This window comes from Juglans regia, chromosome 10 (genome assembly GCF_001411555.2).
Source record: "Juglans regia cultivar Chandler chromosome 10, Walnut 2.0, whole genome shotgun sequence".
Taxonomy (NCBI): domain Eukaryota; kingdom Viridiplantae; phylum Streptophyta; class Magnoliopsida; order Fagales; family Juglandaceae; genus Juglans; species Juglans regia.
This window is the reverse complement of record NC_049910.1, coordinates 4,051,382-4,069,118: the sequence shown is the minus strand read 5'-3', so window position 1 is coordinate 4,069,118 and position 17,737 is coordinate 4,051,382. Positions and strand designations below refer to the sequence as shown.

General features: G+C 36.0%; 2 protein-coding genes across 3 annotated transcripts; one reads left to right on the top strand and one right to left on the bottom strand.

The window, feature by feature from the left end:
* The first annotated feature begins 5,262 nt into the window (after window positions 1-5,262).
* On the top strand, window positions 5,263-8,754 carry LOC109010651. The gene is made up of 3 exons (XM_018991547.2): window positions 5,263-5,640; window positions 7,498-7,735; window positions 8,310-8,754. Exons 1-3 carry the CDS (start codon window positions 5,368-5,370, stop codon window positions 8,462-8,464), a joined length of 666 nt encoding a protein of 221 aa, XP_018847092.1. The 5' UTR covers window positions 5,263-5,367; the 3' UTR covers window positions 8,465-8,754.
* A 986-nt stretch (window positions 8,755-9,740) lies between these two features.
* Window positions 9,741-17,218, bottom strand: LOC109010652 (transcription repressor KAN1-like). 2 transcript variants are annotated; one of them, XM_018991549.2, is made up of 6 exons: window positions 15,598-17,218; window positions 15,374-15,450; window positions 14,812-14,857; window positions 14,327-14,489; window positions 11,375-11,471; window positions 9,741-10,560 (listed from the first exon to the last, which is right to left on the bottom strand). In XM_018991549.2, the coding sequence occupies exons 1-6, from the start codon at window positions 16,451-16,453 to the stop codon at window positions 10,462-10,464; spliced, it is 1,338 nt and encodes a 445-aa protein (XP_018847094.1). In that variant the 5' UTR covers window positions 16,454-17,218; the 3' UTR covers window positions 9,741-10,461. The 2 variants fall into 2 exon arrangements, with proteins under 2 accessions (XP_018847094.1, XP_018847093.1); XM_018991548.2 differs by having other exon boundaries at window positions 11,375-11,474; window positions 15,598-17,217.
* Window positions 17,219-17,737: the final 519 nt, after the last annotated feature.

The following is a 17,737-nucleotide window of genomic DNA, read 5'->3' as shown; positions in this document are numbered from 1 at the left end:
ATCCCTTCGGCAAATGCCGCTGACCCAATTTGTTTACTTGTACCGCTCTTCTTTAAACCGAGCCTGCTATCAATTTCCAATCTTGGGGGCCCATTGTAATGTTAACGCTATGAAGAAGGATCTCCAATATCCACCGAAATTAAAAATAAAGATAAAATCCCTTAAAAATAGACGGTGCTCTTCTTCAGGAATGATTATAGATTTTCCTGAATATTGTGAGTACATGAGAGAATGTAAAATTATTAATCATAATACATTTTACTTCCAAACAATCATTGAACGTAGACTTTTATGTCGAATCACATAAATTTATGAGTCTCTCTTTATTTATTTCTATTTCTTATTTACTATTTATTTGATGGATGAACGCAAAGAGCACCATATTGAAACTCGAATCACTATCGTGGGCCGGGTATAATTATTTCCTCCGTTTCGAACTATTATGCAAATCTAGGCATTAACAACTAGTACCGTTTGTGGGATAGATATATTATCTGTACCGGAAATGGAAGAATGATGATTCCTCAGCCCTTGGGATTGTCTCCAGATTATCAGATAAGATGTTTCAATTTCAATTTGTTATTTTCCTTTTTTATTTCATTAACCATGTGTAAAAAAAATTTCAAAAAAAAAAAAACTAGTGGACTGCGTGGCACGCACTGTGCACATGACTACATGCATTGTGCATGCCAAGGGTGCACCCCCGTCGTTTTATATGCAGGGCCTGCAGCCTGCTCTCGCTATGCATGGGAGCCAGGTCTGGCTGCCCTTACAAAGATCTAGACTGAGCCGACAGACAGTTCATCACTACCAGGAGCCTAGAAGTTGGCGAGAGACTGATCGATTAGCTACCGACAACCCGGTGAGGCCACCAGAGGCCATAACTGGACCAGCCATCATTCTTTGTTGTCGGCGCAATTGTCCATAGTAATAGAGGCTTGGCTCGTAGTCAGCTCTCGTAACCATCACCGAAGCTCGCTGTAGGAGTTGCCTGATGCCAACACCAAACATGCTTGTCAGCCCAACCTAACCATGAGCTCGTGCAGCCACCCACGGCCACACCATGCACCTCCGACCTTTTCTGTAGCCGTCACAATGTTCCTTGTTGTTCCCTCGTCGCCAAGCACAGTTTTGTACGAGCTCTCATGACGATCGTGAGTTGCAGAGTTACGACAATAATCACCTAGCTTGCCGGCTTCTTCTATCACCGGCATGGTGGTTCCCAACCAAAAACACAAACGTTTTACTCGCTGGAAAAGTTGTTCGCCAACACCACAGAAACTTTGCACATCCTGAATGCTTCATCGCCACCATCACCAACCTTGTACATTTTGGATGCCTCGTTGCCCACAAAGACAATCCAAACAGCCCACAATGGCAATCAACCGAGAGGAAGAGAGCAAAAACACAAGGACAAACCACTAGATCCATGGCGAGCAAAGGTGGCGAGCAAACAACTCTTTCAATAAAGAGTTCGTATGCGAGATTTATTATCTGATGGAGCATGGCGAGCAACAAACGGATAGACAAACATTCCATGACAGGCAATTGATTGTGCCTAGGGGTGTAAAACGGTTGGTCCGGTCTAGTTCGGTCCGGCGATGAACCAAATATTTTCGATCCATCATTTTTCCGAACCGGGCCGGACCAAACTGAACACCCCCATAGGGACCGGACCGGTAGTTATCGGTCCGGTCTTGTTCGGTCGGTCCGGCTTAATTATTTTTTTTAAATCAATTAATAAAAAAATTTATTTAAAATACTAATTTAAATTAAGTGACTTATTAATGTGGATTATGTAACAAACTTAATAAAAAAAATATTTTATATGGTCAATGATAATAAATTAGATGAAAATCACGTTATTAATTTATATAATTACTATATAATTAACTAATTGATATTATATATTAATTAATTCATAGAATATTAACAAATGTTAATAACATATTTAAAATTTTATATTGTTAATTGTACAATTATTATATAAATAATATATATAATATATATAAAATATATTTTTATTTTTATTTTTATTTTTATTTTTATTTTTTATTCAGTCGGTCTGGTCCGAGAAATCTCCACCCCGAGACCGGACCTAAGACCGAAATTCCCATACTTATTGGACCGAAACCAACCATGCATTTTTTCGGTCCAGTCAGTTTCTCCGATCCAGACTGACCGTTTTACACCCCTAGTTGTGGCGAGCAAAGATGGAGAGCAACCAACATGGTGAGCAACCGATTATGCATTGTAAAAAAAAAAAAAATCAATCACTAGACAGCAAACAACCTCAATTAAGAAATAGTTGAACGCAGCAACCAAATTACTCTAGTTTGTCTATTTCAAACTTGCTATTTTATTTTTACTAACAAATTCTGTTTTCAAAGATTATCTCAACAAAACTCCTCAAGGCGCCACAATAATCCCAGTGGCTACAAGTTTTGGGAATATACTTCATTAAAAATCACCTGCATGGTGTGGAACACAAATTGCGAAACCCATCTCAAGCACCACTTGGGCATATTAATTCGTTATCATCGGAATAAACTATTCAGTATCGTGGGCATCCTGTGTCCTCATTGTTGCCAAAACATGGTTGCTAATGGGCATCACCCATGTGTCACTAGCCTTCACCACACTCAAGCAAGATGACTCAGATTTGTAAATTTCAAACTTGTGATTTGGATTATTTAATCTAACCTATTTGGTTTTTATTTTGGTACAAGGCGAGCTCTAGCTCCCGCCACAGAGTGCGGTGGCATTTTGTCTCCCACTACAAGCTCAAACTTTAACACCAATGCTGTCAAGGCATCCTCTCGATATATTATTATCGCCGAGATTACGTGGTCGAGACATCCTCCCGCTACATCCATTGCTAGAGTTACGCGGTCAAGGCATCTTCCTGCTACACTCTCATCGCCAGAATTACGCAGTTGAGGCATCCTTCCGCTGCACTATCATCCCAGAGTTAATCGGTCGAGGTATCCTTCCGCTACACTCATATCGTCAAGATTACGCGATCGAGGCATCCTCTCGCTACACCCATTGCCAGAGTTACGCGGTCGAGGCATTCTCTTGCTACACTCCTATTGCCGAGATTATGCGGTTAAGACATCCTCCCACTATACTCATCGCTAGAGTTATGCAATCGAGACATCCTCCCGCTACACCCATTGTCAGAGTTACGCGGTTGAGACATCCTCTTGCTACACTTACATAGTCGAGATTACGCGGTCAAGGCATCCTCCCACTACACTCTTAATCACTAACGTTACACAATCGAGGCACCCTCCAGCCAAATGCAAGTTGAGTGTCTCCACTCGCCACAACCGCCACTAGCGAGTTACCTTCTAGAACGAGCTTTTGAACTCTACAATCACATCACGCAGGTGTCATTCATAAACGAGTCGACGGGCTAAGCAACTGCCTAAGATGGATCCAGTGGGTCGACGGGCTCCCTGACCACTTAAGCGTAGGTTACTACAAACAAACTCTTACATCTACATTAAAATGGAAACATTAAACACCAATAGAAAATCGTAGCACGAGGCAAAATCCACTGATGCTACTGAAAACCAAAAATGATCACTGAGCACGAAAATATGCGCACTTCACTAACCGTCACATACAATCATCAGTACACTTAATTATCACTCAAATGTTCTTACAAACAAACTTCACAGAAATCCATCCTCAAAGGCCTTTACTACAAATTTCACAAATTCTTATTGAGGACCGCTCATGGAGATCACCATTGCATTGCATAACAATGATAAACTATGGACCAGTTCCCATAATTGTTTTTTCTGCAATTTCTTACAAGTTACCCCTATCGCCATTGACTTTAAGATTCTTAAGGCTTTCTTGATAAACAAGTAAACCTTAAGAATCATGGGCATCTGTTAGGAATTAAATAGACAAATGATCCAGTTATTTGAAAACTTATCATTAATAATAATGGAAGAGATAAAACCAAGAGATAAGACATGAAAGAGATAAGACAAGGAAGTTAGCTCAGCCTTCTAAAAGAAAAAAGCTTCACAGGGCAAGTTGGACTCTATCACTCAAAGGAAGAAAACAGATCCCTATAAAAGAAGGAGATCTCTACAAATGAAGGACGGACTCTCCACAGGCTCGGGATGACTTATCTACGCCTAGACTAAATTCATCCATTGTATTGAGTAATATGTGAGGTAATGAGAGATTGTAAAATCATCAATTATAGTGAATTTTGCCCCCAAACAATCCGCGGACATAAGTTTTTATGCCAAACCACGTAAATTTGTGTGTGTCTATTTATTTATTTATATTTACTTATTTGTTATTTATTTTATGGATGAACGTGAAGAGTACTGTATTGAAACCCAAATCACTATCATGGACCGGAGATAATTCTTTCTCCATTCTGATCTGTTATGCGAATTTAGGCATTAACAGATATCTTATCCGATTGTTTGGACAAAGAAAAAATTATCAATTTTTAATCATGTTTTTCTTGTCTAGTGAAAAAAATTGTAAAAGTTGTAATTTTTATTTTTTTATAATATATATAAAAAAACCTAACATTTTTATAATAAATTCTAAATTTTTAAAAAGTAAACCACAATTACGTATAGTTTTACATATAATATTATATGCATTGCAGCACGTATGATTATGTGTGTAAAATTATAAATATAGATAATACTTTTTTAAAAAAATAGAAGTACGGAATTTAGACAAGCTGTTTCTTTAGAATTTGGTTTTGTGCATATTATCAGTTTTTTTAATTCAAATTTAAAATTCATCATTTTAATAAGAATTTTACTATTCATCGTATCTATATATTATATTTTTTTTTATTTTATTTTATCTTAAAACTTTTAATTTTATTCTTTTTAAATTAATTAAATTCTTTTATTTATTATTTATATACTATATATTTTATAAAAAAAATAATATATAATATATAAGAATGTTGAATAAAATTTTTATTTTAATAATTAATAGGTCGGCACAACATGTCAAGAAGTATAATTACGTGTATAAAATTATAATTATAGATATCAATTTTTTTCAAATGTACGGGAATTAGACACGCTCTTTCTTTGCTATTTGGTTGCGTGCACATTTGGTAAGCAGTCCATTGCTTGCGCTCTTTCCTTGATCTCCACATGCACGTGTCGTAATCTGGCAGGAGAGAAGAGCTGTCATGATAAATAATCGATAACGATTATATAATATATATATATATATAAAAATATATATTTATATATATATTTTCACTCCCTCTGTCCCTTCCACACTCAGCCTCAGGTTGTTCGACGTCACGACTCACACTCCAGTCAGTTCGGTCACTCTGTCTCCCTGAACGCGCCTTGCAAAATGGCCGAACCATACGGGACGGAGAAGCCCAAGGGCGAAGGGAGTAACCCCCACCGAACTGAGGAGGAGACCTTGTTCGGCGTTTTCCATCGCATGGTGTCCGCGATCTTCTTCCCTGACGACCAGCGCGAGCGTGCTCCGCTGCTGCACCGGATCAGAGCCTCTGTGGCCGATAACGCACCCTTCCTTCGTGAAGCTTCTGGAAACACTGGGCGGAATGTTCTTCTCTGGACTCGGAGGGGCAGTCCTCTCCGTGCCCTCCTCGTCATTTCTGTGAGTGTGTCTCTCTTGCTCGTGCTTCGATTTCGTGTTTGTTTATTGGATAAATGTCAGTTTCAGTGATTTAATTATTGCTTCAAAAATATTTTTGGTTTGTAGTATTAAAGTATAAGAAGTTAGAGCCTAGGAAAATTGGAGGAGAGTTCGGCCAAATTAATTGTTTTTTTCCAATTGATCATATATGAAAGTTCTAAGCTTTCTGAGCGCTTTCTTTTTTCCCCTTTAGATCCCCTACTTGGTCCATTGTTTTCCTTCTTATTCATCCCTTTTCCAACTCAGATTTGTTCCTTTTCATTTCAAGTATAAAGACTCTGTTTAGTGTATCTCATCACCTTTTTAGTTTGGTTTCCGAGTGGGTTAAGATTTTATCAAGGTGTAATTTATGGTGTGATCAGTGATGGATCCAGAACACATATTTGGGGGAGCGGAAGTAATATAATGATACTTAAAGATTTCTTTTTGTTTGTGTATATATATATTTTTTGTATATTAGAAGAAAGTATTATGAGATACCAAATTATTAGTTGTCGATTTATGAATACATGAAGGACGTCTATAGTTAATAAAGATCATGAATTGCTGATAAGAGTTTTCTCATTTTAACAAAAAAATTAATATTTTCAATGAAAAATAGAAAAAAGTCACGCGTAGGAAAGAAAAAATAGAAAACAACACGGAATATTGGAGGGCATTCGAAGAAGAATAGAGAAAGATAATACATATTTTTAAATATATATTTTTTAGGTTTTTGAAAACTTTGAGGGCCAGAATTTTAAGCTTTTAAGAAAAATTCATTTTTATAGGATATGGGGTTAGATTTTGAATTTTAACAGAAATTAACCTAAATTACGTGTTTTGAAATTTTTACTTAACTTGGTTTCAGAAGGATGTTGTGTTTGATTACATGCACTTTTTGAGTTTTTGGTCCTATTTTGGCGATGGGAGCTTAATAAAGCTATTTCATTATTGATGAGTTCCTTTTATTAATTCTGCCTGCACTCGTCTTACTCAAAGTCACTGCAACAACTGTTCCTTAGATGCCCAATACTTTGTTTTTCGGTACACAAGAGTTTTTTTGATCATGAGAATGAGAAGCAGATGCCCAATGCGTATATATTTTTTTTTATGGGTAAGATGCCTAATACATATTCTAACCTTTCTTTCCTTTTTCCCCCCTTCTGTGAGCGTGATATATTCTATTCTTTTGGTACCAAACAACAGAAGGAAAGAAATAAAAATTCGTCCTTAATGTGTTTCGCATTATCTAATTAGATGCCCAATTTATATGTAAATGGTGATCTCACAATGCCCTTGTATTATTTACTTAAAGTTATGAAATTGTCTGAATTGACGGTACCATCTCTTTTTCGCTCCTCATGTAGATTTGGCAGTTGCTCATGCATCACTCTTGTGTGATTTATTGTCAATTTCTTTCTTATGATCGTTACAAGAATAGTTGCAATGGTGTTACGGAATCATAAAAGTAGACATTCTTTACTTTTTCGCATAAAGTTTTGATTATAATTGAAGGATCATATGAATCAATTTTCATTGCTTGGCTTGAATGTCCTGTCTAAATAATATTAGGCTACATTTGGATGTTAAGATAAGTTGAGTTGAGTTGTGAATAATAGTATTCTGTGGGTCTCATTGAGATGGGTTTAACTTTTTTAGGTTGATATGTATAAAGTAAGTTGATATAAGTTTGACTTTTTTATAGAAATTTGAAAAAGTAGTAGGTCTCATCAATAATTGGTTTGAGATGAGTTGAGTTTGGTTCAACAACCAAACACAACCTTAATGTTTTAAGATCTCTTCTTAATTTTTCATTACTTTCCAAATTCGCTGCAGGTTGGGACGATCACGCTTCTTGCTTTCACAGGATTGCTTGTCTTTATGCTTTTCTTTCTGGCTGCAACCGTCAATGCCATTGTTATATCTCTTTTGGTGTCTTTGGCAGCAGCAGGTGGCTTCTTGGCTTTTTTCTTCACCTGTGTAACATTTATATATATTGGAGCATTATCAGTAGCTATCTTTGTTATTTCCGGTGCTACAATTTCAGCAATCATAGCTGTTCTCATAGTTACAGGTACAGATGACCTTTCTTTTGTTTTTATTTTTGCCCAAAATATCCTTGTTTTTACTTTCTTATTATCAAGTGCTACTTGGTTAATGGTTTATCAGTTCTACAAACCTCACGTTTCCCTTTGTTGCTCTTTAGAGTTTAATTGTGGTTTTACTTTCTTAGACAAATATTGACTCTTGAACTTCGCATGCCATATCTGTAAATGGAAAATTTAAGTTTACAAAGATGATTGAAATAAGAAAAAGTGGGTGGACCTCACCAGTAAATTAACTGATATTGCACTAGTTCATATTGGCGTATATTATGAGAATAAAAATGAAACTATAATTTTTTTGTTGTTTCTGAGTGCAAATGTGCAAGCAAGAAACCTGCAAAATGTTCCATTGCCTGGACCTTCTAGTGAAAGCCCATGCACTACACACGTGGAATGTGCTGCCTTTTCCTATCCGAACATGGTTTTTGTACTAATTTTCGTTGTTATGTGAGGCTTGTGATTAATATTTCAAGCTGGTTTTGCTTTTGATGCTGCTCCATTTCTGTTAACCCCTCTGGAATCCAAAACTTTTATATAAATCAGGTTGGATTGGATTCTTCTGGACTTTGTGGTTAGCAACAAAGAAAAGCGTGAACCTTGCTAAGCACTCACTGACCATGACTGGTTCCACACTCTCCGCTTACTCTTATGCTAGTCATGCTCACCGGCGTCAAGAACCACACAAGATATCAGATTGAAAGTTACCGCAATTAATAGATGTCCATTTATATATATGATCTTGCACGTCTCGTACGTTCATCACTGTACTTATTGCACCATCTTCTTGAGACATGACTACGGCGATAATGTAGTTGCTAAATATTGTTGCTTGTGATCTTCTGTTTGGAATGTGATTAAAATAATTACCAGTCAATACCACTAGTGAAAATGGAATACTTCACATTTACTTTCATTTGTACTGTATTATTCTTTGGAGTTTGCAGTATTACTGTCCATATGAAGACAAAAAGTGGTTTCTTGTATTTAATCTCTGTGCGTGTCTGTGTGAACTTTTTTGCTCTCGTTGTCCCCAAGGATCGAGGACTGCCCTGCATTCTCATTAGGATTTGAATGTGTTGTAACTCACAAATCTGTTAGGCTATTTGTCTATGGTCCAGTCAGATACCATAAAAAGGCTAATGTGTCATCCGCCAGAAAATGATAGTTTTTTGTTAGGAGTATTCGTTTTATGATGAAGGATCGGGTCTAGTCCAAGTTGGGTTCAAGAATCAATGAATTTCTCTGTTTTGGTTGCTGATTTTGTAACAAATACTGGAATTTGGATGATCGTGCAGCCGGAAGACATCTCTGAGCTGAATGTATACATTTTTTTTTTTCAAATGAGAAATATGCATACAACTTGGCCTGTACATTATGCTCATCTCAAAGCATAGGATGAAACAGAAATGAAAGTTATTAGGGCTCCTCATCAGTTTGGAATGCATATATCAAATAGAAGTGAAGTGGGCTGTCGGTTGACCTAGATTTGTTTTCTCTAACCCGTTCAAATTAAACACACTCCCAAAAAATAAAAGTGATCAGGTACTTTTTTTTTTTATTTTTTTTTGAAAAAAATAAAATAAAAACCATTTCATTAAATGAATTATTTATATTTTTAAATAACTTTTTAAAGATGTTTCTAAATTGAGGCATAAAATTTGCATTGAGGCCTCATTTTAAGTTGTTGTATTAAATATAAATTAAAAAAAAATTATTTATATATTTTAAATAAAATCTTATTTGATTGAAAATTTTGAAAATATTCTATATAATGTTTTAAATTTTATTATATTATAATTACGAATGACTCACTTAAATTTCACCTTATGCCTCAATGTGTATATTGAGCCGCCCTTGGTAATTCCCCTGCTCCGATCTTTGTCCATGTCTGTAGTTCTCTCATATTAATTAATGCAAATCCAAAAAATGAATATGGTACTGATCATCCGATTGCCTAAAGAATTAATAGCAACAAAAAAACTACCCTGCTTACCAGTTGGCTAGCTATATATATTAATGCACCTTTGATCACTGGTAAAAGGAAAAAGAAAAAAGAAAAAGATCCAAAGTCCAGTTTCACTATTTACAAGTGATCGAATAACAAGTTGACAGTACACAGAAATCAGCATTACATGCAGTAGACCAATGCAACTTAATTTGTCCAGTAGATATTGAATGGCCGGAATGCTCAGCCAAAAAACTTTAATAGCGATATATGAAGGTGACCCGCTTGCAGTGACTTGCAGTACTCAAAACATGTCATGAATTCACGATGTTTAGCATTAAGGACCAGGTCATGCTTAGATATTGCTGTACGTATATATGTCATACACTAGCTAGTTTTTTTCTTCCTTATATATAAATCCAGCCTGACAGGAATATATAGTCTTTGAAAGTTGTGAGAATCAAACCCATTCTCATGCCATATTCCCTTTTCCTCATGATCACTTCTCCATCCTTTTTTTGTTTGCAATCACCTGGAGCTTTAGCCACACATAACAAACAAGCCCCAAAAATGTTGCACGTTCAATCAAAAGATTCAACTTGCATAATTAACTCGAGCTGCAATTTCCTCTTCCTCACAAATACCCTTGATCTATATATATATATATATATATATATATATTTTCAATCAAGAAGAGTAGGACCGCAAATCAAAACAAAGGCAAATATATAGGCCGGAGAAGGGGAAATATCAGTCGTGCGGTTTGCCGTGCCAATCGGGTCTGCCTAATGTGAACTCCAAGCTTGGGTTCCCTAAGTAGCTCTTCGTTTGAGTTGAACCTGCACATTCCTGTAATGTTTTTGTAAATTTGGTTACAAGAATTTAAAGTATTCGCAAATGAATGTATGCAATGGAATATGCTGATCAAGATTTTGCAAGAACCGTACATGATGATCTAGTTATAACACAAATATGTCACCATAGGATATATATATATATATATATATATATAGATGATGAAGATTTATGGATTTTGAGAAGCAAATTAAATTGAGTCGTATTTTATGATGAGAAGTACTACAGCTACAAAGAGATCTCACAAAAGTAAACTCATAAACTGACATGACTTTATATAATACGTTAGATCTATAAGAGATAATCTCACAAATCATGTATCAAATCAAATCACACAAGAATAGCCAAGATTCGAGGAGCTGACTGTCATGATCACAAGAATTAAGCTTCACATCTTTACATCCACGATTTTAGTTAGCCTTCCTAAAATATACTCTGCACTCTTTGTATATATATAGCACTCATTTCATTTGTACATGTATCAAATATTTGTAATCAAATCTGTCAATATACAGTCAATATTCAAATTCCATCAAGATTTATTTTATAATAAAAATAATTTTAGAAATATTGAAGAGGAGACAACCCGCTTTTGAACTTAAGACTATATATGCGCGTCGCGTGCTTGATCTAGCAAACTCAGAGTGGGATCAGAACGATCTTGTGTCTCCGTAGCAAATTATCACAATCTAACGTACTATATCAAGCCACGTCAATATGTATGTTTACTTTTGTGGAATTTCATTGTGATTAAAACGTACATTTCTCTTTTATGATAGGGTTCCATGCTTAAATAATCCATACGTACCTGCAAATGGTGTGGTCTTGGTCTAATTTGTTGTGACTCGAAGGATGCAGCTTTGAGCCGCTCGATGTCATTGCTGTTAGCTTGTGACCATTCCTCCCTGCTAGCAAAATTTTAAAACTTCGAGTACTCAGCCAGAATTTATACCATTTTGGTAGTGTATTATCTTATCATACACTACACACATATGTATATACTATATATATTGCATGGGAAGATCTAAAGATCATCATCAGATGAGCTAGCAATTATTTCCAAATATAATTCGATCCTCATGAACAAAAAAGAATTAATCAATACATAGAAATTAAACTTGTTGGCATCACCAATTCATTCACTTGTAAAATTTATAAGTTTCTCTAACATACTTAACTAATATTGTAGACTTATAAGATAGTTAGCTGCAGCCATTGGAACGTCATTATATTCTAGGGTACAATAATCCCCCCTTTAATGTAAGACTTAAAACCCATGTGTGACACTCACAATATATATTCAATAATCCAGAATGAGATCACCTAATGACATTAATCAAAGGTAGAGAGAGAGACCATTAATGGTTCATCGATCTATTTATCACAAATCAAATTTCCAGGCAGTACTGCTTAAAAAAAATATAATCAAGAAAAATGTTTTGAAGTATTTGAACTATACTATATATCTACGCGGTACTATATATGGTCATTCTCACAAGTGACATATAATGTTGGTAGTAGAATGATTCATTAATAGTACATAGGAAAAACTTCAGGGACGCAATAGCATCTCAAAACTGCATATATATATATATATATATATAGCTGTACGTTCATATTAACTAATGGTATTACTTTCTACAAAGCAAAATATCTTCTGATCGAGTTTGGCTATATATATGTATGTATGTATGTATATAAGCTCCTTATGATTTTGTTTTAAAGAATGTACATTTAACCATTTCTTTTTTACTAAACCCTAACTGATCATATGATCATCCTGACATGGTACTGCAACTAAGTACTATGAGATGTTTATGTTGTTCTCGATCTCTTAATTTCCACCAATGGTACTACACCGGCTAGTATCTATAATATATATATATATATATATATATGTATATGTATATATATGTGGGATATATATATCAATGCTGCGTTTGGCCGGTTTGACTGAAGCTCAACATGCATGCATACTTAATTAAGTACTAAATTTCTAGTTAACAATCTGGTGCAGTACTATATTGAACTTATTTGATCCCCTTGCCACATTTGGAGGTATTATTATAAATTAAACTGTAAAAAATCTTTTATCTCATCAAGTTTCATGTAACAAAATATATATATATATATATATTAATTTAGTGTTGAAAATTATGATCTATCATAAGCTAGGTAGGTAATTTACTTGGTAAAAAACCTAAACAAGTAATGCAAAATGCATGAGCTCAGCATTAAAAGAGTTTCAATATAGAAAAAAGTTAATTGTATTTTGATATTATTTTTCAGACCCCTATAAATAGATATCTATGCTTTGTATTTGTACATACTCAAGAATAGTAAAGATATAGCCATCAAACTCTCTATCTCCGCCAGCTTCTCTCTTGATCACCTTGATCCCCATCTCTTTTTCTCATAATTTATTTCATTTTATTTTTATTTTTATCACAGGTAATTAAATGGCGGTGGATATAATGGATGATCAAGAGCATGATGCTGGTAATTAGCAATTAATAAGATGTTCTTCCCAAAGGGCTTAAATAAGTACTAATTAATGTGCATAATAACACGGAAATCCAACGTCGTCATTAGGCCGTACATACGAATCTCTACTATATATATAGCATTTCCTGTCCCGGCCTTTGCATTGGGAATCATTGACAAAATGAAATGCAGCGAATAAGCATCCATCTCTATCATCCAATTTTGAAGTAATTACTTAATTAGTATAGCTGTTATAGAATATATATATATATATATATATATTTATATCACGCATAAAAAAAAGAAACTTATACAGATTGATCTTCTAAAGACCAAGCTACAGTACTTGATCGAATCACCCTTCTGACGGCCATTCTATTTCCAGCTAGCCGACAGGTTCCACTCTAACTACCTAGTACTACTTGTGCTAGCTACTTTTAGATTGTAATATCAAACAAAATGGAAGCTGGTACCTCGACCATGATCATGATCATATAATCTCTTAATTTGAAAGGAGGGGGAGCACTTGGGAGTCATGATGTGAATGGTCTTTTTGGCCGTCACATATATCATGCAATCTCCTCGTGGAAATCAGAATAAGAACCAGATTGATTTTAATAAAGAACAGTCATCATTATTAAACAATAACAACAATTAGAATATATAAGAGTGTGTATATATATATATATCAAGATGCGCAGTTCTAAAGAAAAAGCAAAAGCGTAGGCGCTGTCCTCAATATCGTTTGATTATATATGTCTGTCTTTTGTTTCCGATATCTATCGATCAAAGCTACAAATATGATCTTAGCAAAAATATAAAACTTATGAGATCAATGAGAGAGAGAGAGAGAGAGAAATATAGAAAGCAAAAACCAAACAGAAATAAAGCAAAAGCTGCCACAAGAACCCTTTTATTCTTCAAAAATGGTGGACGTGGGCTTGCGTTTCTAAGCTAAGATACCATGCAAAAGTAAAAGGAACGCAGTTCGCGTCAGTCCATCCCCACCTAAGATACTTGAAGTGTTAAAAATAGTATTTGTGATGGATTATTTGGGATGAACATAACTATTTACGACCACAACAGAGTAATTTTAATAAAAAATTTGACCACAAATAAATAATTTTCTTATCGTGTATATACCTTTTGGCGTAACATATGACCATAATATACTACTACAAAACTTTCTTCTTTATAAAAAAAAAAAAATTCTATGTTGCAATATTATATATGCGTCAATTAGAGAGATCAGAAAGAGATTGGTGAAGCTAGCTACCTCGAAGAGTTACTCCACAGACTGGAAGAAGGATAGTCCACATCTTGTTGTATGGGCCGTTGATCAGCCTGTCCTCTTTGATCGGCAAACGGACGTAGACCATGATCACAAGCACTTCCCATAGGGGAGATTAATTCGTCTTCCCCAGATCCATCTGATTGACCTTCAAATTGAGAACCAATACTTTCATGTGAATGTTTAATTAGGTCATGCATGCATATAGAAAATGTGTGCAAGTATATTATAGATTATGTGCATGTATGGATGCATGCATGCATGCATCAATATTATGTATATGCATATGTCATTCGCGACATGAGTAGGATTAATAGTAGAAAGGAACAGAAATGTCAAAGGGAGAATTAACCAAATATTGGAAGTCGGTGCAGTAAAATATTATGGGAAAAGAACATAACGCAGGGGGTAAGTTAAAGATAAGGCTGCAGAAAATAAAGAAAAAGTTGAAGCTAAGCAATACGAATTACCTGAGGAAGCTGCAGGCTTGTCAGTGGTCTTAACAGTCCGATACATCTGCAAAGCCATTGGGAATTCGCATTTAGAAATTAGACATTTGAACACTTATATATAATTGAATTAAGTATATATACAGCCCAAAAAAAGAATAATACGATAAAAAAGAAAAAAACAGAGATCTCTCTATCTCTCTCTTTCTTTTGTCTGTGGCCAGTGGGCTTCTTCGTTTCATCGTTAATCGGGAAGTTGATGTTTGTTAATTAGTTTGTAAAGATGGTTGTTATTGAGAAATGATGACCACTTTTGTCTGTCGTCATTCTACTTTGTTCTCTCTCTATTTGTGAAAGCAGAAGCTGTCTGTCCTGTCGCAGAAGCTATATACTCGTGCATAGCTAACTCCTCTTTAATTCACTCATTGTCTCATTCATTCAGTCATTCGCTGCGTTCATCGGCTACTGCGCCGGCGAGACAGATCAACACCGCCGCAGATGAACGAGCCACATAGATAGATAGATAGAGAGAGAGAGAGAGAGACAGAGAGAGAGAGAGAGAGTCTTATTATGTGATATTTACCTGTAAATGGCTCTTGACATGAGCTAATGTGAGATCCTTGACATCCATGAGCTCAAGAACTGATTTCGGTGTAGCTCCTGAAACTCATCATCCCCAAAAAGATTAGACTAGAAAGTCTAAAGAAAATACATGCACAAAATCTAAAACTCAATGGAAATCACAAAAATGGAAAAGGAAAAGAAAAGGGCAAGATCAGACTAGCTAGCAAAAGAAGAGCTCTTTACTTTCATGGCCACCAAGAAGCTCGACAGCGTGGACGAATCGGGCATGGAGCGTGGTCGTCCAGCGCATCCTTGGTGCTCTCATACTCCGTTTTGTTGGGAGCTTAGGCAAAAACCTCGATCTCATCATCCCATGAGACGCCTCCGACGGTCCTATCCCATACTGATTGTGGTGATCATGATGATGGTGCAATTGCTGGGATTTGAAAGCATCTGCCGAGAACCCATTAAACCTTGTTGTAGCCCCCAATCTAAAAGCCGCCGAAGAGGCATTGGGAACCGAGTTTAAGATTGACATGGGATCCAAGCCCCCTCCATAGTAAGACGAAGGTGAATGAGATACAGATGGTGTGCACAAAGAGGAGCAAGAGGAAGACAAAGAGGGATAAGAAGGATTTTGGTAGAAGCACATCTTAGGATCCTTATCTCTCGTAGGGTCCATGGGCAAGAAGGGAAATGAACGGCTATGATAGATCGGAATCCCTTTGATCGGCGTCAAACCGTCTGAGGAGACATCGAGCAGTGAAACGCCATGATTTATGTGATTTAAGTGATTGTTAGACTGGTAAAGAAGATGCCTTTGTTGTTGATAAGGCTTATGTGGTGCTTCTTCAGCTCCACATCTGGAATTCCTCCCAAGGGAGAGTTCGGTATGAGCTTGGGATTCAGTCCTCTCAGAGATATTGCTGTTGGAATTGTGGGCTTCTCGTTGGCTCAAAAGATCGAACCTGGTGTCTAGTTCATTGCTAATAGTGCAAATGGAAGAAGACGAACTGTTGGGAGGACTAATGTGCAGGGAGAGATCGGGGAGAGGGGTTGAAGAGGGTTCAATGAAAATCCCTTCCAAGGGCATTTTCATGAACCGTTTTTACCAAATAGAAGCTTGTCTTAGCACAATTCAACTTTATACCATACAGAAACAAAAGAAAGTGAAGCTATTGACAAGTGGGTCTTTAATCTTTCGATCTTGATCTTGAAGATATATGAACGATATATATTTTCTCCCTTCCAGAAACACAAGGAAAAGCTATTAAAGAACAGTTTGGTAGGCTTTTTAAGACAAAAGAGGGAAAATATGAAGTGAGTTGAACCAAAGAAAAAAAAATCCGCTATCTTCTAAAACAAATACACATGAGAGAGAGAGAGAGAGAGAGAGAGAGAGAGAGAGAGAGAGAGAGAGAGAGAGACTGTTGTTAAGCAAAAGAAGGAAGATATAAAATAAAGAAATTAACCCAGAAAGGCACGGAAAGGAAAAGGAGGAGTACTGGGGGATTTAGGTCCGGTGTGTCCTCGAGAGTATATTTAGGAAAATGACACTTGAAGAAGAAGAAGAGCACAGGCTCTTTCTTCTCTCTCTTTATCTCCCTCTCTGTGGTCAAAACCCACAAGAGATGCACCAAAAAATATAATCACTTTGGATTTCCCTTCCCCGGAGACGACGGGATAAAAAAGAAAAAGAAAGAGAGCTAGACAGAGAAAGACACCCTCATGTGTGATTCCTTTTCCCCCACCCTCCTCGCTCTCTTTGATCTCTCTCGTTAACATTACTTTTTCTCAAAATATTTTAATGGGTTCTCATTTCCTTACATAAAAGCTGGCCGGTAGGCAAGCCAAGAGATCAGCTGTAAACGCAAATAACGTCTTTTCTTTTTCTTTGTTCACAAAATCTTGGAGAAGATATTGAATAATGTTCCATATATATATATATATATAATATAGATAGATAGAAAGATAGAAAGACCCGGCCATTGACCTTAGTGAAATTAGTAAGAGACCGATGGACGAGGCCGCCATAAAGGGGCTTTTGTTTGCTTTCTTGTACATGTACGCGTCCTGAACCCTAATTCTACATTAGTTAATAGCTTCCAAATTATAATACCCCTTTCATCCTCCCAAAATACTTGCTTACCAATTATGTCCTCCTCCACATGCAGCATGAACGTCCAAAATCTTCTCGTTGACATCAGTACCCTCTGATCTGTGTGTGTCAGGCTTTTCAAAACCCTAGGTTAAATAGAAGTTATATGGTCTTTAATAAGTTGTAATATTAACCCCTTTCTTTAAACGCTGTTCCCGGAGATAACAAACTAATCTCTGGGGCACCCAATGCAACCTTTTTGTTCTTAATTAATGGAGACTTTAT

Excerpts from the sequence above, each read along its gene's own strand:
- LOC109010651 (XM_018991547.2), top strand. The coding sequence starts at position 5,368 with ATGGCCGAACCATACGGGACGGAGAAGCCCAAGGGCGAAGGGAGTAAC. Across the intron at positions 5,641-7,497 it reads GTGCCCTCCTCGTCATTTCT|GTTGGGACGATCACGCTTCT; the intron begins GTGAGTGTGTCT and ends AATTCGCTGCAG. Across the intron at positions 7,736-8,309 it reads AGCTGTTCTCATAGTTACAG|GTTGGATTGGATTCTTCTGG; the intron begins GTACAGATGACC and ends TATATAAATCAG.
- LOC109010652 (XM_018991548.2), bottom strand. The coding sequence starts at position 16,453 with ATGAAAATGCCCTTGGAAGGGATTTTCATTGAACCCTCTTCAACCCCT. Across the intron at positions 15,451-15,597 it reads GCTTCTTGGTGGCCATGAAA|GAGCTACACCGAAATCAGTT; the intron begins GTAAAGAGCTCT and ends GATGAGTTTCAG. Across the intron at positions 11,475-14,326 it reads CTGTGGAGTAACTCTTCGAG|CAGGGAGGAATGGTCACAAG; the intron begins GTAGCTAGCTTC and ends AAATTTTGCTAG.